Here is a 26,729-nt window from a genome sequence, read left to right as displayed (position 1 = left end):
TTTGTTGCTTTTTTTTTTTTTTTTGGTTTTTACACATATGTTCATAATTATACCCCTAGCTGTTTGAGGGTAGGGACTATACCACAATGACATCAAGCAATTGGTATTTATTGTATGTACATTCTTAAGATAACCATCTTTTATTCATTTAGTATAGAATATATTCAAGAAATGCATGTTGAGATAGTTGAGGAACTGATTTAAAGTACTCAGCTGAAGTCTTAGGTCTTTGATAATATTAGAATGTGACACCTATTCTGAAAAACCTGGTAGTCATCAGCAAATATCTTATAAAAACTAGCTCAAGCCTTATCACTTCCATGACAATTTCTCTTAGTCAACACAATACTTATTTCTCCTCTACAACTGATTCTCCTGATTCCAGATTACTAAAGTGTCTCATTATATGGACATTGCAGAAGTACTTTAGGATTATATCTGTAGATTGAGGATAATAACATATTACCTACCTACTTAGGGCTATGGTGATTAATGACTTAATATATATAAAATACTTTGAATTATTCTTTCATATAATAAGTGACTGATTGATGTTTCTAATTATTACTATTGGTATGATTAAATAACATTGTTCAATTGTTTCCTTCCTACCAACTACATTCTAAATTCTTTGGTGGCACAGATCTTCTTTCTAATGTGTGTGAATCTGTTGTGAGGTCCTCTTTTTATTCCCAATGTAGGTGATTTGTGCCTCCTTTTTTTTTTTCTTTTTCCATTTACTCTAATTAGAGATTTATCATTTCATGATTTTCATCATAGTATTAGCTTTTGGTTTTGTTTATTTTCTACTGTTTTGTTATTTTCATTACATTGATATCTACTTATTATTACTTTCTTCTGTATACTTGCTTTGGTTTTAAATTTCCATTCTTTTTGTAGTTTCTTAACTGCAGAAATTCGTTTGAGATCTTTCCTTTTTTCAAATGTAAGAATTTACTATAATTTCTCCTCTAAACTATCATTTAGGTGCATTATACCCATTCTGATGTGTTATGTTTTCATTTAGTTCAAACATTTTCCATTTCCTCTTGTCATTTCTTCTTCAGCCATGAGTTATTTATAAATGTGTTTAATTTTCAAATATTTGGAGATTTCCCAAGTACCTATTGATTTCTAGTTTAACTCTTTTGGAGAAAGGGAACAGATGTTGTATAATGTCACTTTTCCAAAATTTATTAAGACTTGTGTTGTGATACTGAATTTCATGAATGCTTAATATGTTCTTAAAATAGCTGTGTATTGTTTTTGCTGGGATAGTGTTTTGTAAGTATCCAATTAGGTCAAGTGAGTTGACACTGTTGTTCAAGTCTTTTATATCCTTCAGAACTTTGGATTCCTTACTCTATCAACTACTGAGAGAGAAGCATCAGTCTCCATGCACAGTAGTTCCCCCACCTTAGCCACAGAGGATATGCTCAAAGAGTCCTACTCAATGCCTAAGACTGCAGATAGTCTCAAACGCTACGTATACTGTGCTTTTTCCTATCATGCATGCCTCTTAAACACTTTCATCTTTTCACTTTTTGGCTTTTCTTTGTCATGTTCAAATGGCCAGCATCACTTTGGGCCATTATCAAGTAAAATAGGTCTTACTTGAACCCAAGCATTGCAATCCCTGGCAGTCTGATAAACAAGATGGCTATTGCGTGACTAATGCATGGGTAGTGCACACAGCATGGGTATGCTGGAAAAAGGGATTCCTATATTGGACACAACAGAGTGGGGCAGTGTGAGATGTCCTCATGTCACTCAGAACGTTGTGCTATTTAAAGCCCCTGAGTTGTTTCTTTCTGGAATTTTTCATTTACTATTTTCACACCATGGCTGACTGTGGGTAACTGAAACTGAAGATAGAGAGACTACAGATAAGGGGGAAATTCTCTATAATGGAATATTTCCTGTGTCTTCTTTCAAGTCTGTCAGTTTTACATTTTGTATTTTTGGTTTGGGTACTATGGCCTGAACTCAGAGCTTGTGCTTGCTAGGCATGCACTCAGCCATTTGAACAATGCCCCCAGCCCTACATTTTGTATTTTGAAGTACTTTATGTAAGAATTATATTAGTTATTCAAACTGACATAACACAATAATATAGACTAGGTTACTTAAATACCATATACAGCAAAGAAAGAAAGGTGTCATGTTTCTTCCTTTTTTATATGAGTACCAGTTCTAGGGACTGGGAAAGTAGTTCAGTGGTAGAGTGCTTGTCTAGCTCTGGGTTCCATACCCATCACAGACCCCCCTGAAAAAAAACAAAAAAAGAAAAAGAAATAACAGGTCTAACAGAACAAGGCTCAACACTCATGACCTCACTTAATCCTGATCACTTTTTTAAAGGCCCTGATCAGTATAGTCACACAAATGGGTACATGATTTCAACATATGAACTTTTGGTGGGGGGGGTCACAATTCAGTACATTGCAGGTGTATAAACAGAATTAATTATATGTCCTTGATGAATTAACTTCTTAATTGCAATGAAATATCCTTCATGATATCATTCCTCGTTCTGAGGAGTTTCTGAAAACTCATAGAACTTAAAGTACTGCTCTCAGTATTTCAGATGCAGTAACTGAAGTTCAGTCAGGTTATTACATTTGTGTCTGCCAGGCGAATGGCAGGAAGGGACAAAGTACAATTCTTTTGCCAAGTGCCTCAATAGTTTGTGTAGTGGGATAGGTAAATGAAAGGCAACTTTAATTTTCTGACTTCAGATCACAAGAATTTATGTTTAAATTCCTAATAGATAAACACATAATTGCCTTTCAACTCATTTTTGCTTAAAGACCGTTTCTCCTTCTCTTACAATTTTGCTTTGGTACATTGCTTTAGCTTTGATACAAATCCCTAGAGATTCATTGCAGAATTTAGTATCTAAATCTTCCTTTAAAAGAGTACAGCATTTTTAGGAGTATAGTAATACCATTCAGAAATGAAATAAATGTACACACATGAATATGTGTATATAGCTTCAATTTCTATAAAGGATTATAATTTTAATATTTGTCTTTTAACGTGTCTTGAATTTTCAGATAAAACTACTTTCTATCATTGTGCACTTAGAGATATTTTTCTAAGAAATAATATGTAAAAACTCTGCTGTTTCAGAGTTTGCTGTGGTTTTCCAATGTTACAGGGAATATATTGCAAGAAAATTTCTCTTTTGTGGCAGTTTAAACTGTCTTTAAAAAGTGTTTTTTATATCTCTGATTACTATATCTTACTGTTAAATAATTTTTAAAAATTCTGTAAGAAAATATTCAGGATTGGTAGAATATTTTCATTTATTGGCCAATTACAGATTCTAACCATGATTCTTAATAAATGTTTCTTTGACATGAATTTTCAAATAGGAATGAATTATAATGAATCTGCTTCTCTAAATTGAAGAAGCATTTAAAGCCAAATGATCCAATTACAGGTTTATTTTAAAAATGAATGAGTTTGAAAGCTTTTTAGCTCTTTAAGATGCTATTGTTCCCTTTACAGAATGTCAGGAAGGTAATCAATCTTACTTTGATTAGCCTTGTACCTTGTCTTCTCTTTCTATCAAATCTCTGAAGACTTTTTATTTGGCAGGGAAAAGTAAGAAAGTTACAGAGCAGTGAGAGATAACAGCCAGGGGTTTTCACCGAATTTGAGGATGGAGCAACAGAAATGACTCAGCTGGCTGTTGCACTATGAATTTCATTGTGCAGGATGTGCTTCTATAGCGTTATGATTCATGCTGGATTCCAGGCTTGCACAAAAGCAAAGGTGAAGACATTCTGGTGTGTTTAATAAAAAAAATTCTTATCAGCAGAAAGAGCTGTGAGATTTTCCATGGCTTTTGTACTGATTTCTGTTTACTTTAATTGACCACCCACCAGAAAATATACTGAGATGATATAATCAGAGACAACAGTGATGTAAGGGAGACAAACACATGGACACTTCCTGTGGCTTCATGGGACAACTCTGCATACCATACTCAAATGATGTGTTCTTTTTAATTATATTCAAAGCTTATGTTTTTCATATATTGTAATGCTTCTGTTAAGATAATGGCCTAAGCTGGTAAATGGATGGAATTGGAGAACATCATTCTGAGTGAGGTTAGCCTGGCCCAAAAGACCAAAAATCGTATGTTCTCCCTCATATGTGCACATTAGATCAAGGGCAAACACAACAAGGGGATTGGACTTTGAACACATGATAAAAGCTTTAGCACACAAGGGAGGGGTGAGGATAGGTAAGACACCTAAAAATTAGTTAGCATTTTTTGCCCTTAACGCAGAGAAACTAAAACAGATACCTTAAAAGCAACTGAGGCCAGTAGGAAAAGGGTACAAGGAACTAGAGAATTCTTTTTGGTGAGATCAAAAAGAATTAACCTAGAAGGTAACACACATGCACAGGAAATTAATGTGAGTCAACTCCCTGTATAGCTATCCTTATCTCAACCAGCAAAAACCCTTGTTCCTTCTTCCTATTATTGCCTATACTCTCTCTACAACAAAATTAGAAATAAGGGCAAAATAGTTTCTGCTGGGTATTGAGGGGGTAGGGGGAAGAGGGAGGGGCCGGAGTGGGTGGTAAGGGAGGGGGTGGGGGCAGGGGGGAGAAATGACCCAAGCCTTGTATGCACATATGAATAATAAAAAAAAAAAGAAATTGCTGCCTTCCTTCCTGCAAAATAAAATAAAACAAAACAGAAGCCTAATGATGGAAGATTTATAACAAGAAGTCTATTTGCAATTATACAGAGTGTAAGCAGGAAAAAGGTGGTTTGTTGATTCTGGAAGGTGTGCTGGACATTTTATTTGGGCGTTCTGTCCATAAGAATCACTGGAGGAAAATTTGGAAACAGGGCTTGATAAATAGGTTTTATTATGCATACCTAAGGTATACATAATGGCGTTATGGGGTGCATATAGATAGTAAAAAATACGGGACACTGCAGATCTATACATCATATCACATGTATCATAATTGTTCCAATCATGATGTATGTATTGCTGAAGCAAGCTCTAAATCACTCTTATTTTCCCTGCTGGCTGGAAGTCTTGATATGGGGAAGAGAGGAAAGGAGGAAAGGAGTTCTTTTCACAAACTTTATTGGTTTAGCACCTGGGCTGCTCTTTAATAAGCCCCAGACTGCCTTGGAGACCATAGGGTGAGAAGATGCCTTGGCCACATTATTCTCCACAGATGGTGAAGGAGCTTGAAGGACCGTAATGGGTCTTTGAATAGGAAGCAGACCTGTGGCAGGAAGGGACACTTGTCAGGAACTATAGCTTCTACATGCATCACAGGACACAGAAGAAGATATGGGGAAAAGCTCTAGCTGTTTTCTTCCATATTCTCCCCATTTCCCAGCAGTTTTTCCCATATGCTTAAGCCAGAGGGTGAGAGTCTAGAAGAGTCAGACCCTAAGTTTAAGAGCAGAGCAGGGCAAAGCAGGCACAAAGACAGGCACAGACTGGCAAAAGACAGGCACATTGAATACATTTTATAAAATTAAGATTATGCAGATTAATTTCTTATTTTCCCCACATGCTCATTCACTACATTCTCAGTGAATGTATGTACATGCATTATTTGCCTATGCATGTCTGAGATCTTTGCTGAGTTTATATCCTATTCATGAGAAAAGTGTACCTGCTCATTTTAAGGCTATGCAAATGACAGCTAACATTCCTGTTCCAATTGACACTGAGAATCTACATAACACTAAAATATCTGGTCATTTCCATCAATCCAGTCATGAAGTTCATCCAGTTGATTGCTTGGCATTTTGTACAGAAACCAGCTGACTGGTTCATTGGATCTTTGATTATGGCTGAACTGGCTGAATGTTTAGTATTGTGTAGACTGATGTTATAACTGGTTAAAGATGAAACAGAGCCAGTCACAGGGAAACAAATTTGAAATGGAACTTTTGTATGGAATTTCACTGGACAACATGGTTATTTGTTTCCAAGATGGATTCTCAGAAGCAGTTAGACTAGCCATGTTCATGTCTTATGTCTCTCCTTCCTGTTTTAGCATTCTGTGACCAGGTGTCTCCTGTCTGTGGACCGAATACCCTCAGGCTGCCCTTGGCCATTCACTCTGCAGGCACTTGGTCTTATCTTCCTGGTTCTTTACTCCCTGAGCAGGACCTCCAAACTCCCAATACTTTAGCCTTTATCTCTTTCTCCCTCTCATCAAATCACATTTGTCCTGTTGTTCAGAGATCTGCTCTCTGTTCAGGGCATCACTGATCTCTAATCTAATTCTTATGAAGATGTTTATGGATGATACTGGGTCAATATTTAACTTTTCATCTCCCATATATGGATATGGTCACAACTGAGACTTTAGTTCAGGCATACTTGGCAAATTTTTATCTTGTGCTTGCCAGAAGCATGCTTATACAAGCTGAGGAATTTCTTGGAAGAAGGTGGATCCAGGTCAGTGCACTCTCTGCAAACAGCCTTGGCATTCAAAGGTATCATGGCTTAGTCACCTAAAGCTATCTGCTGGCTCTGCTGGAATATACTTAAGAGAGAAGCAGGATGATAACCAAAACTTTAAGGGATGTTGTGGGGAGGACCCTGTAAGATCTGGGACTAAGATAACAGGAATACCTCTCCTAAGCAAAAGTAGAAGTGAGCTATTCTTTGCTGTAACACAGTTGCTTGCACAGATTTGATTTCCAGAGGGCTCTATCACTGACTAGGATACTATGGGTGGGCCTAGCAATGGTTAACATAGAAGCTGGTGGGAATGATATTATTTAGGAACAGGTGTGAGATGCCCTCTGAAGACCCACTAACATTGGAAGGAAGTTTGTGGGGAATGGAAGAGTGAGGGGAATGGCTGAAGACCTAAGAGCCTGGCAGCACAAGTGAATGTACAAGACAGGAATATTTAAATTATTCCCTTAAATGAAGCTTTTATTTTTGTTATTTGGTCTTTGTGTGACAAGGTCTTGCTGTGTAGCCCAGGATGAACTCAGACTCATGATCCTCCTGCCTTAGCCTCCTGAGTATGAAACTTCATATTAACCCACATGTGTTAGGGCCTAAGAAAATTCAGATTCTGGCTGTAACATACCAGAACCTTTGAATGCTTCAAGTCCAATAAGTAGACAATAGTGGCAATTTCAGATCAGACTAATGGTAAATTGGTGAAGGAAAAATACTTTTAGGCAATCCTTTAAGTATTCCTCAAATAATACTTCATATGTTTGTTTCTTAGCCTCCTGGTTTTATTTGTTGTCTTAAGACTCGAGGACCTGAAGTATTGCTAAGTGATTATTGACAGAGGCTTGGTGACTGCCAGGGAAGATGGTGAAATCTGAACATATTTATGAAATCTAAGTGGATTTTTTTTTTGTGGCACTGGGGTTTGAACTTAGGGGCTACACCTTGAACCACTCCACTTGCCCTTTTTTTGTGATGGGTTTTTTCAAGATAGGGTCTCATGAGCTGTTTGCCCTGGCTGACATCAAACCTCGATCCTCCTGATCTCTGCACATGAGTAGCTAGGATTACAGGCATTAGCCACCAGCACCTTGCTTGTTTTTTTTCCTTTTTTTGGTAGCTGAAGCTGGCCCCACACTCACTATATTGTCCAGATTGACCTCAAGTCTCTCAGCTTGTAGAGTGCTAGGTTTATAGTCATGTGCCACCATACCCAGCTCTGTAAGTAGATGTTTACTAGCTCATAACTAGCAGTATTGCAGTGAAAATTATTTTAGTTTATGCAAATAATGAAAGTAAGACTGCTAAATGATGGGTTTGCTGATTGGTGTGAGAATATTCGTTAATTCATTTAACAAAAATTTGCTTAATGCTTACTATGTATACTGCACTCTGCTGGGCTCAGGGTAGACTGGTGAATTCAGCAGGTTAAAAATCTAATGTTCGTAAATCAGGCTGATTTCCTTTGCTGTCTAGCTGAGGTACCAGCTGAAAAATGTAAGACAAACCTATGTCATATTTATAAACCAAAAAAGAAAACTCTCCCTTAGAAGGATTATGCTTTGTACCATTGGACAGTAACTTCCTTTCCCCAGATCTGGATAAATGAGCGTGTCTCGGTGTTCAGTATGTGTGTGCATGTGTGCACACGCATGTGTAGTATTACTTGTGCCCCTATCTACCGGAGCCTTATATGGGTAAAGATGAAAATCTCAGATTTTTTAAGTTAAATGACTCCCAACTAGGAATGTATATAACTAGAGTCTTAACTTGTACTTGGGGCAGATTCAGCACACCAGTGTCAATGTGTTTACTGAAATGAACTTCAGTCTTCTATTTTTGCCACGTTTTTACTAATTTATATTTCTATTTCAACAGAACTGAATCAAAAATTTTTATAGTGTCGTCAACTAGGCAAACATGGATAGGTAAAACAATGTCCTGCAACCCTACCTAACAATTCTGAAATGTGCTGGGTTTTATTGTCACTTGCTTTATGGGTATTAAATGAACCAGATGGTGTCTGAAAAGATTTCATAACACAGAGCTCACTTTTCAATGTACTATATTGAAAAGTCATTTTAAAGACTTAAAACGATGAGTAATGAAACAAAAGAGGTAAAAATAAGATGGTTCAAGAAGCCAATACAGTTTTGAAATCATAAAGGATAATAGAAAAAGAAAACAGAAAGGACTGAAATGGGAGCAATAAAAGCAAACAAAGACAGTTGTTTACCTATCATAAAGATTAAGTGAAAATGAACATAAAAATCCAGATGTTTCCCAAATGCAAGAACTTAAATTGAATTGTAACAATTAAAACAATTAACTGGTTTTATACCCAAAATTATAAAAATGAGAAGCTTTATAAAATAGAAATAGACAATGTGGTGAAAATTCACTGGGTAGGCTTAAGATCTTAGCCTCAGTTTAATCACTAGACACTTCTGTGACATTAGGCAAATCATTGAAATTCTGTGGTCACATCTACCTTAGTAGCAAAACAAAAACACTGATCAAACATCTTAATGCAGACAAGATCAAAGTTTTCTCTCTTAATACTACTAAACAATGATCACACTTAACAGATATTTAACATCAACAAAAGGTTACTTTCTTTAGACAAAAGCCAGGAAAAGTACAGCTCAAAGGAAAACAAAAGAAAACAAAAAAATTTTAGCCTTCCTAACCTCTATGTTCTGTACATGAACAACATGAAAAAGCTGTGGCTGTAAAAGGCATTGCAGCAATTGTCATGGATGCAATCTTGTCTTTCACCTTTCTTGTGTGTCCTTCTTGCACTGAGTCTGTGGGTTGAATTGGGACTTTCTTCTCTTTAAAGAGACAGCTGTAAAGAGATTCCGTGAAGTAGTCTAATGGCAGAATTCTGATTCCACTCTTGTTCTACGGGAAAAATAAGGTGCCCTTCCCCATGCAGCAGATGCAGGCAGATCTCTGGCTTCTATCTCCCCTGCAGTAAATATGTGGCTATCTTACCCTTAAGGGTTGCTGTTTCATGTCTCTTACTAACCAAGCACCAGGGGAATTTCTATTAGACTAAATCATACAGAATTTGGAATTATAGGACATGACATATTTTAAAACAGCTGTTTGAAAAATGTTCCAATGAAAAATTACAAAAACCCTTAAAACAAATAAAATAGGAAATATGAGGAAAAAAATTAAAAGACAGAGATGAGCCAAAAGGAAATGTTAGGGCAGACAACTACAAAAGCTAAACTTAAAAACTCCATAGAGCTGCTCAAAAACACAACAGTAATGTTAGAAGTATCTGTTAAAGTGAGGTGAGAACAGAGGAAAATACCTGATCTGAACAACACAGAGACAATGTATTGAAAACCACAAAGCCTGAGACTCAGGTCATGGTGACTCAACACCAAGAGAGCTCACAGTTGTCCCACCTGAGTCCAACCATCTAGAAGGAAAGGAAAAGAATGTGAGATTGAAAAAAATACTTGATGAGAGAATAGCTGAAATTCAGCCATCTGCCAAAATGCATTCAGACTAAAGAATCCAAACAACATAACCTATTTACAATAAATTCTCTGAAAACTAATAAATAAATAATAAAAATTTGTGGAAAGCAGGCAGAGAGAAAACCTCATTACCCTTGGGCACTAACAAGACACATCACAGCAGACTTCTCACCAGAAACCACAAAGGCCAGAAGCACACATTTAAAATGGTTTGGTGCAAGAACTGGTAATATGGAATCCTGCATCAGTGAATATATGCTCAGAATGAAGGTAAAATTAGATATCCTCAGATGAAAGAAAGCTAAGAGAATTGTTTGTTTTTGCTAGAATTCCTCTACATGTCTGGCTGTGATTAGAAGGGAAATTATAAACCTGGAATACCAGGAAAGCAGAAAAAGCAATGAAAAGGGTAAGTAAATGCATCAATACAATAGGCTATTTCTCTCCTCCTGAATTTTCAAAATTGCATTTGTATTTAAAAGCAAAATTATAGTGCTGTCTAATGTTGTTCTTGGTGTATGCAGAGACAACATTTAAGATAATTATATGAAGAAGGAGAGTAAAGAGCCTTGAATGTTTGTAATTTGTGTAGATTTCACTTGAAGTGGAAAATGTTGGCATTAGCAAATTCCAATAAGCTACATAAGCATATTGTAATCTTTATTCCAACCACTTGAATAACAATACAGAGATACACTCCAAAATACCCACAAAAGATGGGTAAAGGGAAACAGAAATGAAAACTGAGCAAAAGCCCAAAAACAATAAAATTATAGAACTCTATAAACACATTTAGTAGAAATTGCCTACATTTTCCAAAGGACAGAAAGGGAAGTAATTTAAAAAATGACCCAAGTATATGATCTCTAGAAGCATTCATTTTAAATCTGATGATATAAGCTGAATAGAGTAAAAGAATTAAAATATATAATTCAAATACTAATCAAAAGAGAGCTAGCATGGCTGTATTATATCCCCTAACATCAGGTTGGGGCAAAGAAAATCACTAGCTATAAAAAGGGACCTTACATGGTAAAAGGGTCAATTCATTAAAAATAAGTGTCAGTCTTAAATATGCATTATGTACAAAACAGAGTTTCCAAACATGTGAAGGAAAAGCTACTAGAACTGAATGGAGAGAATGAACAAACTCACACTGGAGTTGGCTGTTGGAACATGTATTTGTCAGTAGTTGACAGAATCAGTAGGTAAGAAGTGAGCAAGTATATAGAAGAAATAAACAATGCTATTACCCAATGAGATTGAGTTGATATCTGTAGAAAATTCCTCCAGAAGAGAGTAGAATATATATTTTTTTAAAGAGCATGGTTCATTTATCAAGATATACTATATCTTGTGTCATCAAATCGACCTTGATATATTTAAAAGAATTGAAATCATATCGAGTATGTTCACTAGCCATAATGAAATCATGCTGGAAGCCTGGGCTTCATAGTAAGAGCTTGTCTGGAAAACAAACAAAAAAGAGAGAAGAGCCTGGCTCTGGTGGCTCACACCTGTAATCCTAGCCTCTCAGGAGACAGAGATCAGGAGGACTCTGGTTTGAAACCAGCCTGGGCCAACAGTTCCACGAGACCCTACTGGAATAAACCCTTCAAGAAAAAGGGCTGGTTGAGTGTCTCAAGGTGTAGGCCCTGAGTTCAAGCTACAGTACTTCAGGAAAAAGAAAAAGAAGAAAAGAGAGAAGGAGGAAGAGGAAATGGAGGAGGAGGAGAAAGTAAGGAAGAAAAGGAACTCACATTGGAAATACTGGGAATCATTAACATAAAGATAACAGGAAAATTCCCAAGTATTTGGAAATTGATCATACCATTTTTTAAATCAAGAACGCAGGTTTAGGGCTTTAGATTAAAAATTCTGTGATGAATTTTCTAATATGACCAGTGGGTGCTTTTGTTCTAGAGTATAGAAGGTTGTCCACCTGAACTCAAGTGCACAAACAGATGTTCAAAACACCTCAGGAATCTTGCAGAGAGAAGGGAACTACTATGGTTGGTACCAGCTTTAAGTGGTGCTCCTGTAGATCATTCACTATTAAATCTTCACAATCACCTGACACAGTGTGGTCTCCACTAATGGCAATGTTTAGTGGCAAGGAAGCCAGCTGAAGATTCTTGAGAACGTTTGGATATTTGAGAGCACTTCCAAGAAGCAGAGTCCTGGGAGTTAGGAAGCTCTAGAGGGAGAAGTTTATAGAGGTGGACAGCGGCTGAGGCAAGGAATGTGAGTTCCACTTGTAGACAGTGAGTGCACTGAGAAAATTTAAGAAGTCTGAGATTTTAAATCATTACTTAGTGTGAGTACACTGCAGGGGCAGGAGTCAGAAGGCTAGGGGGCTCAGTGTGGCTGGAGTCGGCCTTAACCAGCTGAGAAATTATAAGGATTTAGGTGGCATCGCCATCATTTTACATAGATGATGGAGTAGCCCAGAAGGAAAGTAAGCATTTTTAAGGATAATAGTATAAAACAAAGATAAGATGTTTCAACTAAGATAAATGTGTCAACAACACTTAAGAAGATAACATACAATTAAGTGAGCTAAGGAACATAACATACCCAATAAACTAATAGTAGACATTGAATTTATTTCCAGGGCTAGAAGGGGCAGGTAGAATGATGCCGGTTGACAGGTAAGTTTTAAAACAATTCAGAGTGGGTTTGGCAGTTGCCAGTATCAGCCTTAGAGCCACCCATCCTCCTGCCCAGGTTAACACTGCAGGTCAAGATTTACAGATACCTTTGCCTCCTCCTACCTTCTGAATCTCAAAGTGCAATTGCTCAACGTTCACGTGAAAAAGCTGCCTAGGGAGGGCAGGCGCCAGGGCCCTGGAGGGTTGTTTTGGGGGCGCCAGCCTTTGAGGAAGTCAACAACGAACAGAAAGAAGACAGCAGCCAGCAGGAGCGTCCGGAGATGGAGCGTCGCCCAGAAGGCGGCCACCAGGGAGCCCACCGCCGCCAACATGGCTCTGAAGACCGCTGGCTCTTCTGTGGTCTGAACAGGGGACCATCCCTGTGGGTCAGCACCTAGTGCGCTTAGCTTTGCTCCTCCCTCCGCCCCGCCCTCTCCAAGTCCACGCCTCGCCCCTCCGCCCCGCCCCTCCCTGGCCCCGAAGCCAACCACACCACGCCCTCGCCACGCCCCTTTCCCTCCCCCAGGCCCCGCCTCCTCGCCGCGTCCGTCACTGCCTCTCAGCGCTCCTCCTCTGGCCCCGCCCCACCCCGGCCTTCTCCGCCCTGCCACGGTAGTCTGTCATCCTGTTTGCTGCAACTCCTGGCCCCTCGGCGGGGACCTCTCTGCAAGGCCCCTCCCAGAAGCTTCTCGCTGTCACCACTCTTCACAGAGCCCCTTCCCCACAGCCCTCCCCGCCTCTCCGCAACCCCTCCTCGGCATATTTCCCCAAGCTGTCACAGTGCTTCTTCCATCCACTCCTGGGCCACTCTTTGACCCTCTGCCTGCCTCTTCTCCCAGGAGTCTCCTTCCTAGTGTAGCTCTGTAGCTTTTGGTCACCTGCTGCTACAGAAAAGATGCCCAAAGCTGGATTTGCAGGGAAAAGGTCAGGCTAAAAGAGGCTATCAGTTTAAAAGTCCTTGTTTCTCCCACAGAGTTGGGACCTTGGGTTTAGATGCTCAAGCATCTCAGAAAGTGCCTCAGACATTTGAGTTCCTGATTTCCGGTCCCCTCTCACCTGCAGACTGCAGCCTTCCTGCGTCATGACTGGAGCTTTTCTGGAACTTTTACTGTATGCCCTGCAGCACACTCAGCTCTTTACGTGAGTAACTTCGCTTTCACAGTTTTGCAGGAGGTGATCTTGTTAGCACCATCTTGAGTTGAGAAAACAAAGGTTAAATATGAAGTACATGGTGGATAAGTGAATCCATGGGTCTGAAACAATCTAACCAAGTTCCTCTAATTGGAAGTGTTTTAAAGATTCCAAGGCATTACGTCAAAGCTCCTAGCCCAGAGTGTAGCCAATAAAATAGATGATTAGTTAATTTTTGTTACAGGAATGTCTTGGTCCTGGTCCTTTTGCTGTGGTCACCTGTGAATTGGAAAGTTTAATTACAATGTTTTCCCACAGAGGCCTTGTGATCTCTTCCTCCTGTGGTCACTGCTTATATTTACCTGATACATAATATTTTACCCCTAAAGGACTGGAGTTCTTGAAGAATCTTCCATTTTAGGTACACCTAACAAATACACCAAATCTTGATAAAAAGCAGCCAGAGTTTGAGTCATAATTCTAAAGCTCAGCAATGGTTTCTTCATTCTCTTTTCATTTATTTGATAGAATTGATAATTTTACTGACTTCACTTCAAATTTACTGAGTCTCCATCTGCCAGCTCAAATATACTGCTAGGCCCCTCTAGTAAATTTGAAATTTCAGTTATTATATTTTTCAACTCTAGAATTTCTAATTGTTTTCTTTTCAAAATAGTTTCTATCACCTTGTTATGGCTTTCCATTCAGTGAGAAATCATTCTTATCCTTACCTTCAATTCTTCAGACATGGTTTCTTTAGGTTCTTTGAACATACTTATTTTAGGTTCTGTCCCGTAAATCCGATGCCTGGGCTTCTGCTGGGACAGGTTATAGCAACTGCTTTCTCTTAGTCTAATGTATGGGTGACCTTTTCCTGTTTCATTGCATGGCTAATAATTTTTGTTGGTAACTTGATATTTTAAATGTTATGTTGAAATCATACACACCACACACACTCTCTAGAGCCTGTTCTTGCTACTGATATATTTTTATTGCTTCCAGTTCAGAAACTTACTTGGACTATTTGTGTAGCACTCCATTCTTGTTCATGTGAAGCCACTGGATTCTCTGTTCTACTAGCACAGTGTTTGACTGATTTTGGACAGTTTTCCTTACCTGCCTTGAACTGATAAGTCACTCAGCCAGGTACTTGAGTTTTACCTTCAACCCTACAGCAGCTTTCTCATGACTCATGATTTCCTGCTTACATAGAACCTCAGGGTCAACCATGGGGGAGAGGTGAGTACTTCCTCAGGACTTTTCCTGGGCATATACACAGCCTGTGCGCGTGCATGGCCGTTTTAAACCTAGTGGACATATCCTTTCCCAGTTTTCCTTTTTAATCCTCTAGTGAGCAACAACTAGAATTATCCCTTTGTGTTACCACAGCATCATACAATAACAACTGATTTCTGAAAAAGATCCTCTATAGGGATCTTGGGTAGGTCAAGTGCAAATCTTGAGAAAAGAGTGAGCCAAAGCACAGAAATTCTCTTGGACTGTAACCTCAGAAAAGCCATTTCCTCACATTCTTTTAGTCAAAAACACATCAATTGCTCAGTTCAGAGTGAACACAACTGTAAATAGATTCTATCTTTTGTGGAGAATTTTTTTACTTTACAGTACTGCAGTTTCAATTCAGGGCCTCACACTTGCTAAGAAGGGGCTATACCTCCACCAGCCCAAAGAGGATTTGTGAAGTCACCTGGAAAGTGGAACAGATACAAGGAAGGGAAGCATTCTTAGGCTGCCTTAATTTCTGTTAAAAACACAACAGCATAGCAGAGCTTGGTGATCCCAGATACTTGGGAGGCTAGGACAGGAGGATTGCAAATTCTGGGACAGCCTTGGCAAATTAGCAAGACCATGTCTCAAAATGAGATGTTTATAAAAGGCTATGGATGTAAGGATGTATGGACATGTTCTCCTAGCATGTGCAAGACACTTGATTCAATTTACAGTAGCAAAAAGGAAAATAAAGCAAAAACTCAACAGATTGATGAGACTTTTGTTTCATCATATCATTATCTAGTACTGGAATAGACCTTCCACAATAAACTATCAGAAAACTGGACAAAGTAGCCTCACAGATACTTTCCAGATATTAGAAAGTGGAACTGCAGGACTGTGATTCTCTGAGAAAGGGACAAATGAAGTGAGCTCCACAATCATTGACTTTCAAGTTGGAGGCATTTAATACTCCATTTTAAGATGAGACATGAATCACAACACACTAGTCTTGAAAGGATGAGAAAATATAGACTGGGATTTTTTTTTTTGTAACTGATATGATTGGAATTGGTGGGACAGAGAAGAGAGGAAGATATACCAAAAAAGAGTTCCATAATTCTTCATAGATAACAGCTAAATACTGAACCCTGTATGTGTAGAGTAAGACTCCCTGAAAATTGGCAAATAACACCTGCAAAGGAAAAGGAGCTAATAGAGGCCTAAAAACATAATGATGGCCATAGCTTTATCAGATAGAATTATATGAATGCTGATATAATTATATGAAAAGTGGAGAGACCACTTTGAAAATCTCGAGTGACCAGTAGAGACCCCAGAAAGGTCACCTTGGGGAGCCATAGAATGAAGGCTACTCTAGACCTGTTCTAATGAACTTTAAAAGAAACCTTAAAAAAGATCCAGGTATTCCACAAATTTGCCACAACAGCCGGGTGTTGGTGGCTCACACCCATAATCTTAGCTATTCAGGAAGCAGAGATCAGAAAGATTGGGGTTTGAGGTCAGGGTAAATATTTTGAGAGACCCTACCTTGAAAATACCCAATATAAGAAAGAAGTGGCAGAGTGTCTCAAGTGGTAGAGTGCCTTCCTAGCAGGCATGAGGCCCTTAGTTCAAACCCCATTACCACCAAAAAAATTTCTTTGCTAGAACAAAAATCAACAGTTTTTAAAGGAAGACAACATAATCAAAACACTAAATAATGAAAAGCATAGTCATTCCATAATTACTAGACATTTGAAGAAGTGGAAACATATGACCTATAACAAGGAAAATAATGTTAGTAGAAACAGGCACATTATTGAAATGATGTAATTATCACCTTGGGACTTTCATATGGTTAAAAATAGTCAAAGATTTAAAGGAATTCATGAAAATAATTAAGAGAAATGAAAGCTATAACATAAAGACCACATCCTAGGGTAAAAAAAAGTCATAAAAATTAGTTAATGGTTCAATGGGAAATTGTGATGTTATAACAGAGTACCTAGCTGTAACAGTGAATGAATTGGTGCCACATGCATCATTCAGGATAATAACATAACAGTCCCTTAGAAAAGAGTTGTAGAAAATTTCTTCTAACACTGAAAACATTGCAAGCATTGTATAGATGCATAATGACTATACTAAAACAACAAATGTGGACTGGAAGGACACAAGCTAAGCTCTGAATCATCTTAGGTAATTTATGAAACTGAAGATCAATATGCTAAGCAAAATAAGTCAGACTCAGAGAGAAAAGTATTACATATTTCCTGTCATATGTGGAATATAGTGGTGGGGGAGGCATTGAAATAAATGAGGGATGAGTAAGAAAGAGGAAAAAGTTTAGGGGAGGTAGATAAGAGAGGTTAAGAGGGGAATGAATATGATCTAAGTATTTTATATACATCATGAAAATGTCCCAATGAAACCAATTATTTCATACAATGAGTATATAGTAAAAAAAGTATTTTAAAAAATAGAAGGAAGAAAAACAGAATTCAAGGCACAATGTACTGCATTGGTTTTCCAATGGAGGTAATGTGGAGAGAAGTCACCCTGGGGGACTTTGTCAACCTTATCCCTGAAGAATGTTATACAATGATAGAAGTGAGGAAAGATATTAGGGAGCTATCGGTACTACTGATACCAATTTTTTAGCATGTTTATAATCCCCATTCCCCATTCTATCAGTACTGGACTGTGAACTCTGAGATGCAAAGGTGTAGGGCCATCTAAGAGTTCACAGAATAGTGCTGACAGAATGGGGAAATGGACATTATAAACATGCTAATAAATTGATATCTGACACATAGTATATAGTCAAGAAATACTTGTTGGATTGACTTGAAACTACTCTGAATTTGAGGCTCAGTTTCATAGTAAATCTCCATCAATTCTTTGCAAATAGAAGGAACAATGACTAAGGTTTGTTTTCTTCCACATTTAGAGAGACACTACCAGCATATATGGGTATTGGGAAAAAACAGTGCAATTTTACTAATAAGAAAAATGATAACTGAGCAGCCATATTGTAGGATGCTGTCATCTTCCCAAAGCCAATCAGAATGAGACAACAGAGCATCTTGCCTTACAAGTATATTGGAACTTGACTTTCAGAGTTTTAAGGATCCCTTAGATAGATGATCACATTTCTCATCCCCTGCTCTTGGTATCTGATCAGCCTGGCCCGACTTCGGTAAGAATTACATAAAGTTGGTTTAGTCAGAATGAATGTTTCATTTCAAATAACTTTCTATCCACTGATACCCACACCCTGCTCCTGCTACAAAAAAGCCACTTGTTTAGGCTGTTTTTGGTATTGAGCCCAGTGCTATTCTGAGGGTATCTTTCTATTGTTCCTAATTAAAATCTGGGTTTGTGGCTTCAATTCTGTTTGGATTTTTGACTTGAGGGTCCTCCTGAAGTCACACGCACCTCCTGTGAAGTGGAGCACAGACTAGTCTTTTCCATATCAGGTAAGAGGCTTAAGCCAAGAGCAATTTCCCAACACTTTGTAGTCTCCGAGGTGCCACACCAAGGCTTGAAACTACCAGCAGGCAAGAGCCTGTACGAGCCCAGTTGTGGTGGCTTGAGGAGGGAAGGTTCTCTAGGGTGAACATTGCATTGTACTTAATGCTTTGGACTGGGTGTGAGACTGTGGTCCTGTGAGTGCAGCCAGTACAAGGCCATCTTGGATTCCTGTAAGGAGCTACCTGGACAGAAAATGTGACCTGAAGAGATCAACTAGCAGAGTCCAGGAGTGGGAGAGGGGCTTTAAAGAAAATGCACTGACAGGTCCAGGGCACTGTACTTGGAGGGCTCTAGTGTGATGGAGGTGGCTTGGAGGGTGATGTGTGGGTGGGTGGTCATGAAGCAAGGAGCACACAGTGTGGAGAGAAGAATTTACTGAACCGATGTTCGTCCTTCCTGGAAACCTCCCAACTAGGATGAGATAGAGATGTTAATTGATTGAGTTACATATACTGTATACATATTAAATTTCAAATTTTAAAGTCCATGTAACTCTTAGGTATGAATGTAAGAAGAGGAATATTTGTTGCAAAAGAATTATGAAAAAATGGTGCGCCTGGCTTGGAATTTTATCTGGAGACAAGAAAAAAGTGGTCCACATAATGTTTGTGGATAGAAATACTTTTCTTCACTCCCTACTTAGTCCCATGTTATCCATGTGGCACACAGACAGGATGTTACATTTTAGAACCTTATGTTTTTAGATACATAGTGAGGTTTCTGCTTTCACACTCACATTGGGAAAGAAAACAGAAGTTTGCAGATTTAAGTGTTTTGCTGCAAGTCACAGGAGTAGTTAGAGGGGTGACCAACTCCTACCTGCTTCTTTGGGTGCCTTACACAGGTGCTAGCTTGGCAGCCTTGACTGAGTTCAAGGGGAGAATAGCTGACACCAGCAGTAGAGCTCTGGAGTTCCCTGATCTAACAGTTCAGGAAGTGATCCTTGCTACTTAATCACTTGGTCAACCCCTGCCTTGTGTAGATGAATACGTAGAGAACTGGAAGTGGTCTCTCTCCTGGACCTACCCTTGGTGCATCCAGTCCAGCTATGCCTACCCAGGCTATTTCCTTAATATTCAGATATTGTGTGTTCCTCTCTTCCTCTGCTCAAAGTCCCTCCACCTCCAGGTTGCAGCATATCTGTGTATACAACTCTGTGTAGGAGACTGATGGAGAGAAGATTCGTGTCCTGGGTTGCTCTGGTAAAGGTACTGCCCCATCCACAATGACTCATATTGTATCTTATGGTTTGCACACTAGGTGACAGATAAAAAGGAAGAGGGTAAGTATCTTGGAGCTTCCAAAATCAAAAAGGAACAAGAGAGTTATAAAAGTGCCTTCACAGAATATTTGTTTAATGCTTGGATGGGAAGAGGACTCACATTTATAGTATCTACAACAAACTTTGAGAAAAGAGAGAAGCCATTTTTTATGGCTGGAACATAGTCAACTACTTCCCAGGTTTTCTGGTTCATTTTGCACACAACCTACTTGACCCTGAGTTCCACTAAATCTGTCAGAACAAGATGAGTCCCCAGTGGTTTTACCCATGCTGGGAGTACCATCATCTTATTCCTGCCAGTGCACTCCTGCCTCTTTCTGATGCTTCTTCAGTCACTTTTGCGAAAGGGAATATCCCTTCTCTGGAACTCACTGACTGCTCCTCTATCCACAGGACCTGGATTTTCTAGGTCACTGTTGACACCAACATTTGGTCCCATGTTCCCAAAGTCCACTTCCACAATCAGCCTCTGAGGGCCTAGTTTTGGTTCAGAAAGTGTGATAATAGAGTTCTCCAGCTCTTGGAGCTGACTGTCACATGACATGGGCCTTTGACCTTGGCTAGTTGTAGACAAATCTCCCAGAGGAAGGGTGTGGGTAAGACGAGTGAATGAAGGAACGTATTTGCTTCCCTTGAATGGCAGGAACTTCTCAAAGACAGGACCTAGCACAGAGTAGGTGATGAACAAATATAAGACGTTCAGTGAACGCCTCTCATTCATCCTGGAAGCTACCAGGTTGACAGGCACTTTCACTCCATTATTCAGGGGCATAATCACAGTAAACCTGAGGCAGAGATCACAACTGACAAATGCTTATAAAGCAGATGCTGAGACCAGAGTTGACAAGTGACCTGTCCAAAGCCACACAGCAAAATAATAATATAGTTGAGTGCTAAAACCCACATCTCCTGACTCTAATTGCTGGAATCATCATCACTTGTCACCCTGACTGCCCCTGTGTCTTGAGGCAGGTACTTTAGGAAAGAAATTGTTTTGTTTTGTTTCCTTGCAGAGATGGGATGGAACCCAGGATCTTATGCATGCTAGGCAAGTGCTCTACTGCTGAGCTATGCCCTTACCCCCTTGCCACGAGCTTTACAGCATGACTTCACCTACTTCTCAGAAGATTGATGGGGGCTCCACATCCCCACTTCTCTCCTGACCACAGCTGCTTGCTGCAGAACTGGAGAACAGCACTGGACCAGGTCCAAGGATGTAGCACGGAGCCCAGCAGCCGCAGCCACAGCCCCGTGGAGCCATTGGCATCCTCTCCAGGGCATGGGGTACCCTGTTCAGTACTACCTTATCTGGGCGTTCACTCACTGGGCAGTGCTCACTGTGGCTGTGTTGACTACAGAGAGGGTGGAGCTGGTCTCTGCTACCTCTAAACCTCTCTGCTTACCTCCTCCAGGAAGCTTCTCCCATTGAATGCCTCCTGATTGCAGAAAAGGGCCTCAGAGATCATGCAGTTCCCCTTCCTGTGCCCATTTCACAGATGAGGAAACCACAGCCCAGAGAGAAAACTCCACTGTGGAGTTTTCTGCAGCTACAATGAGGCTGGGGCCTCCTGGCTCTGCACCCAGACCTCTTTAGACATCATGCCACTGCTGTGACCTGTGGCCACAACCACGCTCAACACTTCCAGTGCTGACCATGCCATCTATGGAGGGAGGCAGGTCATTCAGGGCCACAGGCTCCGGATTCAAAACTGGAGGTCTGGGTCCCTGCTGGCCCCATGCAACGGTCACATCTGCACCCGGCTTGAAGGAAGAGGAGGGGAGATAGAGGTTCACCTGGGACCCTGCCCATTCCTGCGCAGGCTTGTTCTAGGAGCTTTCTAAATATTAACTCTTAATTATGACATCAGTCAACTGAGTAGTGTTCTGGTTTTACTGATGAGGACGCCTATGACACACATACCATCTATCCCATTTCACAACGAGGGAAAGGACGCTTAAAGAGGCTGAGCACAAATCAGAGGTGAGAGCACGGGGAGTTGGGATTTGGTTCTGGGCCATCTGACCTGGAGTCTCCTCTCAGCCTCTACCCTGCACTGCTGCCCAAGGTCAAGTCCATGCCCTCCAACTTGAACTTCCACATTTCCCTTTACAGAAGCCAGAAGCTTTGGTGGAAAAGGCACGAGGAGGAGTGCAGAAGCTTTGCGAATGGAGATATACTACCCAGGTGTGAAGGATTGTTGTTATTTAAATATCACAAATCTGTTAGCAGTTCAACTCTGCCTGTGCCGTATCTTCACAGAAAAGTCATGGTGCCCCTCTTTTACAGGGGAGGATCACACCCTCTGCGTCAGTCTCTCACCATTTGATGCCTGGTGTGGCAGGCAGCTGAGATAGTCCCCAGAGCCCACCACCTCATGGTATTTGTGACTTTGTGTAATTCCCTCCCTTGGAGTGTGGGCTGCACATAGTTACTTGTTTCTAATGAACAAAATATGCCACAGGTCACAAGATGTCAGTCAGCAGCCAGTGAGGAAGTGCCATGGTAGTTGGCCATAGCCATGGGAGCTAGCATGGAAGCAGATGCCCTACCCACATCAGGTGGGCCTTCAGATGAGATTACAGCCCCAGGACACTGAGCTGAACCACACCTAGGTGGCTGCCCCACAGAACTGTGCCATAATAGATGCTTTTTGCTTTAAGCTGCTGCGTTTGGGGGGTACTTGTTAGGCAGCAATAGACAACTAGCATATCTATTTGTCTGTTTAGTGCCAGGTACTATGCTGCACAGACATCCAGTCAAGGTACACTGTTGAGAGCCACTCTGTGACAGGCATTGGCTTTTCAGTGGTAAACCAGATGGACATTGTCCCCACTCCCAAAGCCCTGGAGGTTGAGCTGGAGAGACAGACTTATAGGCAGACAGTAGCATCAGTACTGTGGGAGCCCAAAGAAGGCTCTGACCAGCCTGGGAAGTTAGTGGATGCTTTCTAGATGAGGGGAAGTCCCAAAAACACTGGACTGAAGAGAGCCTTCCAGGCAAAGGTGGAACAGAAGGGCACCCTAGGAAAGGTCGAGAAGGGACAAGGTGAGCTGTAAAGAACCTGACCCACTGGGAATTGAGAGGAAGTAGAATGTGGCAAAAAGCCAGGCTTAGAAGACGGACATGCAGAGGAAGAGCAAAGAGGTGGATCACTGAGGGCCTCAAATGCCCACCCAACACCTAGGGTTCATCTGCCAACCTGTGAGGAGTGGACTGAGGGCCTGCAATGGCAGGAGAGCTGGGCACCATAGGAGCAAGAGGGTCAAGCTGGAGACCAGGAACCCAGGGAGGAGGAAGGCAACTGCTGCATGCAGGCAGGAAACTATGGAGGCTGGACTGGCAGAGGACAGCTGGAGAGGGGTGGGTAGACCTTGGAGATGAGGAGGTGGAGAGAATAAGATTTAGGGTCTGAATGGATGGGGGCTAGGGATGGGAGAAAGTAGGTAGGAATGCTGCTTGAGTTTGGGGGGCTGTCTGGTTGTGCCTTTATTAGGCAAAGTGTGCATCATCACGGGGGCAGGCACTTGCTGAGGAGCAAGAAAGAGGGATGAATTAGCAGTGTAGTGGGAAGAGAGACTTAGGTGGGCAGCTCTGCCAGGGTCCACTCCATAGCCCAGGGGAGCAAAGCTACAGGCGTAGTCTGGGACAGGAATGGGAGTGCACATTGGTGAGGGGCTGTCTGCAGAGAAGGGTCATGAGCACAGTCCTTCCAGTGTGGGGCCAGGTAGGTGTCACTCACCTGCTGTCCGTAGCTAAGCGCCTTGTCATAGAGGGCGATGCCCACCGCCAGGACCCGCGCGCGCTCCTCTAGGCTGGTGCAGCCCACGTCGAAACCGTGCGCATAGCCCTGCTCCGCCAGGCAGCGAGCCGCGCGGAGCTGGGGGTCTCCGGCGGCCTCGGGGTCCGCCGCCAGGCCCATGAGGCTAGCCAGCCGCGCGGCGCATGCCTCCTCTTCTTCCTCCTGGCCCAGCCGTCCATATACGTGCGCCAGGTTGGCCCAGGCGTTCAGGTTGCCCGGGTCCTCGCCGGCCACCTCGAGGAAGCGCTCTCGGGCCTCGTCCAGCTCCTCCAGGTAGAAGGCGAAGGTGCCCAGAAGGTGACACACGGCGGGCCGCTGCAGAGTGGCCTCCAGATCGAGCTCCTGCCTCAGGCCTTCCCGCTGCAGCTTCAGGTCCCGGGCGCGCAGCGGGGCCGGCGAGCGCGGCTCGAAGTTCAGTTGCATCTCCAGGTGGAAGTGGCCCGGGAGGTAGTCCAGGTCGTCGATGAGGGCGTCCAGGTCGTCGGCTGCAGCTTCGGGCTCCGCCATGGCTTAGCCCCCGAGGCTGCGGACAGCTGTGGATGGGGACGCCCCCCGGAGCCAGCCGGAGCCCAGGCACAGGGCGCGGTCGCCTCCCGGTCCCCTGCGTCTCTCGCCGGTGGGTGTGTCCGAGCGTCCGCCCACGGAGCGTCCTGTAGTTGTTTCCGCTTTCGCTGCTCAGCTAGACGTGGGCATTGCACAACCAGGTGTGCCAGAAAAACTGGTGCATTGCTAAATGAGGGCCGCGCAAAGCCTGGTGCGAAGGAAAAGGAGGATTTTCACTCTGCTCACTCAGCAGAGGAAACAGGCTCAGAGAAGGAAAAGAGCTTGCGCAGGTCACAGAACTGGGGCGTGCCCAAGGAGGCCTGGAGCCCCAGTTTGCCCAAGGCTGGTCCTTCCTCCATGGGCACTGACTGCTAACTGCCCGCATGAGCTGTCAGGACTAGTCCATCCAGATGCAGAAGCCGCGCTCACTCCTCCTCTCGTCGCACCCCCTTCGCAGCTCCTGTATTCTTCCTCTGAACAGAGCCCACAGCCTCTCCCCTCTCTTCCTTTGGCCGTTATGCCTTCGCTTCCCATTTGGGATTTCTCGAGTCCTCTCTGCTCGGCACTGGGCCCCTGTGGAAGGACTATGGCTTCCATATGCTAGTTCTAATCAGTTGCTCCAACTCGACTAATGTATGAGTCATCGTACTTCCTACTTTCCTCCTCCGTGGCATGAGGATGCCAATCTCTCCCGTGACAGGGCAGAGAGATACCACAGGGAAAGAGATAACTGGCCACTCTGGATAGATGTCAGCTCCACTCCTCCCCCTTGTTGGGCATCCCGTCCTGTACCTACCTGTAGTCCCAGTTTCCTTGCTCTAGCCAGTCTTCCTCCCAGGCCTGGAGAGGTCCTCTGACCTCTAGCCTGCAGGCTTGAGTGGTGATGCTCCCGGACTGCAGGGTGGAGTCCTCCTAGACTGTTCTGTAGCAGGTCTAGACTTTGACCCCTTCTCATTTCACCTGGGTCTGGGCTCCTGCTGCCCTTACCGCCTCATCTTGAAAAATAGACCAATGTTTTCAAAAGAAGAATAGAGCCAGTTAGTGAACTTGGGAAAGATAAATCGAAACATTTTGGTATTTCTCACCTGCTATTTTTTGTTACCATTATTATTACTATTTGGTGGGACTTGTGTTTGAATTCGTGGCTTCAAGCAGGTGCTCTGCCACTTGAGTCACATTCCTAGTCCTCACCTGATATTTTTTGGTATCAAATTTAATACATGTAGTAATTTTTAATAAAAATCTTACTATAAATTGCTGTTGATCCTTTAACAAAACTGTCTCTCATCTGCTTTAGAGTATCAGGGATGGAATCCCAGAGGGTTTGGCTTTTTTTTTTTTTTTTTTTTTTTGTGGTAATAGGGTTTGAACTGTGGCTTCACAATTGAAAGCAGGCATTCTGCCACTTGCTCTGGTTTATTTTTGTAGATGGGGTCTTGCAAACTGTTTGCCCATGTTGGTCTTGAACTTTGATCCTCCTGATCCCAGTCTCCCAATAGCTAAGATTACAGATGTGAGCTATCTGCACTGAACTGGTTTGGCTTTTTTCTTTTTTTTAATCTTGGCAACATATTCTTAAGATGAAGTTTGTCATTTTAGCTATTTTTAAGTGTACAGTTCAGTGGTATTATGTACAGTCACATTGTTATGAAAACTTCATCACCTTTCATTTCTAGAAAATTTTTCATCTTCCCAAATTGAAACTCTGCATTAATTTAAACAATAGCTCTCCACTTTCTCCTCCCCCCAGTGTCTGGTAACCTCTAATCTGCTTTCTGTCTCTATGTGTGTGAATACTCTAGTAGTTCATGTAAATGGAATCACATAGTATTTTGTTCATGCATGTCTGACTTATATCCTGAACATGTCTTCAAAGTTCATCCGTGTTGTAACATGTGTCAGAATTTCCTTCTTTTTAAGGCTGAATGATATGCCATTGTCTGTATCTATCACATTTTGTTTATCCATTCACCTGTGGGTGCTCACTTGAGTTGCTTCTGTCTTGTAATAACCATCCTGATTGATGGACTTAGCTTTCGATCTGACTCTAAGAAGATGAGTAGAAGTTGGGAGGGGAAGGGAGGTTTAATGAACACATGTTTCAGAAGCAGGAAAAGTTTGAAAAAGCCAGAGGCTGCCCAGTGCAGGGTGTGCCCAAGGAACAGAGCTGCCCATGGACTGGAGCTTATGAGCTGGGAATGAGGTAGCAGGTGATGTGGAGTAAAGGCCGCAGCCACAGCTCCCCCTATCCAAGGCTGTGTCCTGGCTGAGAAGCTTGACTTGACTCCACTGACATGACACATGCCTCCTGAGTCTGAGTGGGTTAAACGCTCGTAGCCAGAGAGCTCTCTCAAATGTTCTTGAGTCCTATCTGTGCCTTTTGACCCTGTGCCTTACTCGATGTGACAATTTATTCTCTGTCTGAGCCTTAGTTTCCTTTTCTGTACAATGAAGGTGGGGAGATTAGCTCCCCAGACAAGGAAGTTGCTTCAATGGGAGGCACTGGGCAGGTGACCTCGCTGCAGAGTGACTCACCCTGGCCTGTTCTGGCCTGCCTGGCAGTACCTTGGCTTTTATCCTTGTCATTC

General features: G+C 41.9%; 2 protein-coding genes across 4 annotated transcripts in view; one reads left to right on the top strand and one right to left on the bottom strand.

The window, feature by feature from the left end:
* Positions 1-25,018, bottom strand: LOC109676188 (tetratricopeptide repeat protein 22-like). 3 transcript variants are annotated; one of them, XM_020152691.2, is made up of 4 exons: positions 23,539-25,018; positions 13,678-13,813; positions 12,745-12,983; positions 1-2,266 (listed from the first exon to the last, which is right to left on the bottom strand). In XM_020152691.2, the coding sequence occupies exons 1-2, from the start codon at positions 24,103-24,105 to the stop codon at positions 13,778-13,780; spliced, it is 603 nt and encodes a 200-aa protein (XP_020008280.2). In that variant the 5' UTR covers positions 24,106-25,018; the 3' UTR covers positions 1-2,266; positions 12,745-12,983; positions 13,678-13,777. The 3 variants fall into 3 exon arrangements, with proteins under 3 accessions (XP_020008280.2, XP_073936123.1, XP_073936122.1); XM_074080022.1 differs by having other exon boundaries at positions 12,745-13,813; XM_074080021.1 differs by lacking the exon at positions 12,745-12,983 and having other exon boundaries at positions 13,678-25,018.
* The window catches only part of LOC109693819 (ciliary microtubule-associated protein 2-like), a 33,467-nt gene continuing 28,611 nt past the window's right edge, over positions 21,874-26,729 (top strand). The window contains exon 1 of the mRNA XM_074080019.1: positions 21,874-21,983. Within this exon, the coding sequence (XP_073936120.1) occupies positions 21,874-21,983 (110 nt within the window). The remainder of the gene's footprint in view (positions 21,984-26,729) is intronic.

This window comes from Castor canadensis, chromosome 7 (assembly GCF_047511655.1).
Source record: "Castor canadensis chromosome 7, mCasCan1.hap1v2, whole genome shotgun sequence".
Lineage (NCBI taxonomy): Eukaryota > Metazoa > Chordata > Mammalia > Rodentia > Castoridae > Castor > Castor canadensis.
This window is presented reverse-complemented; position numbering and strand designations above follow the sequence as displayed.

Bases quoted from the DNA above. Each gene is read 5' to 3' on its own strand.
- LOC109676188 (XM_074080021.1), bottom strand. From the start codon at position 24,105: ATGGCGGAGCCCGAAGCTGCAGCCGACGACCTGGACGCCCTCATCGAC.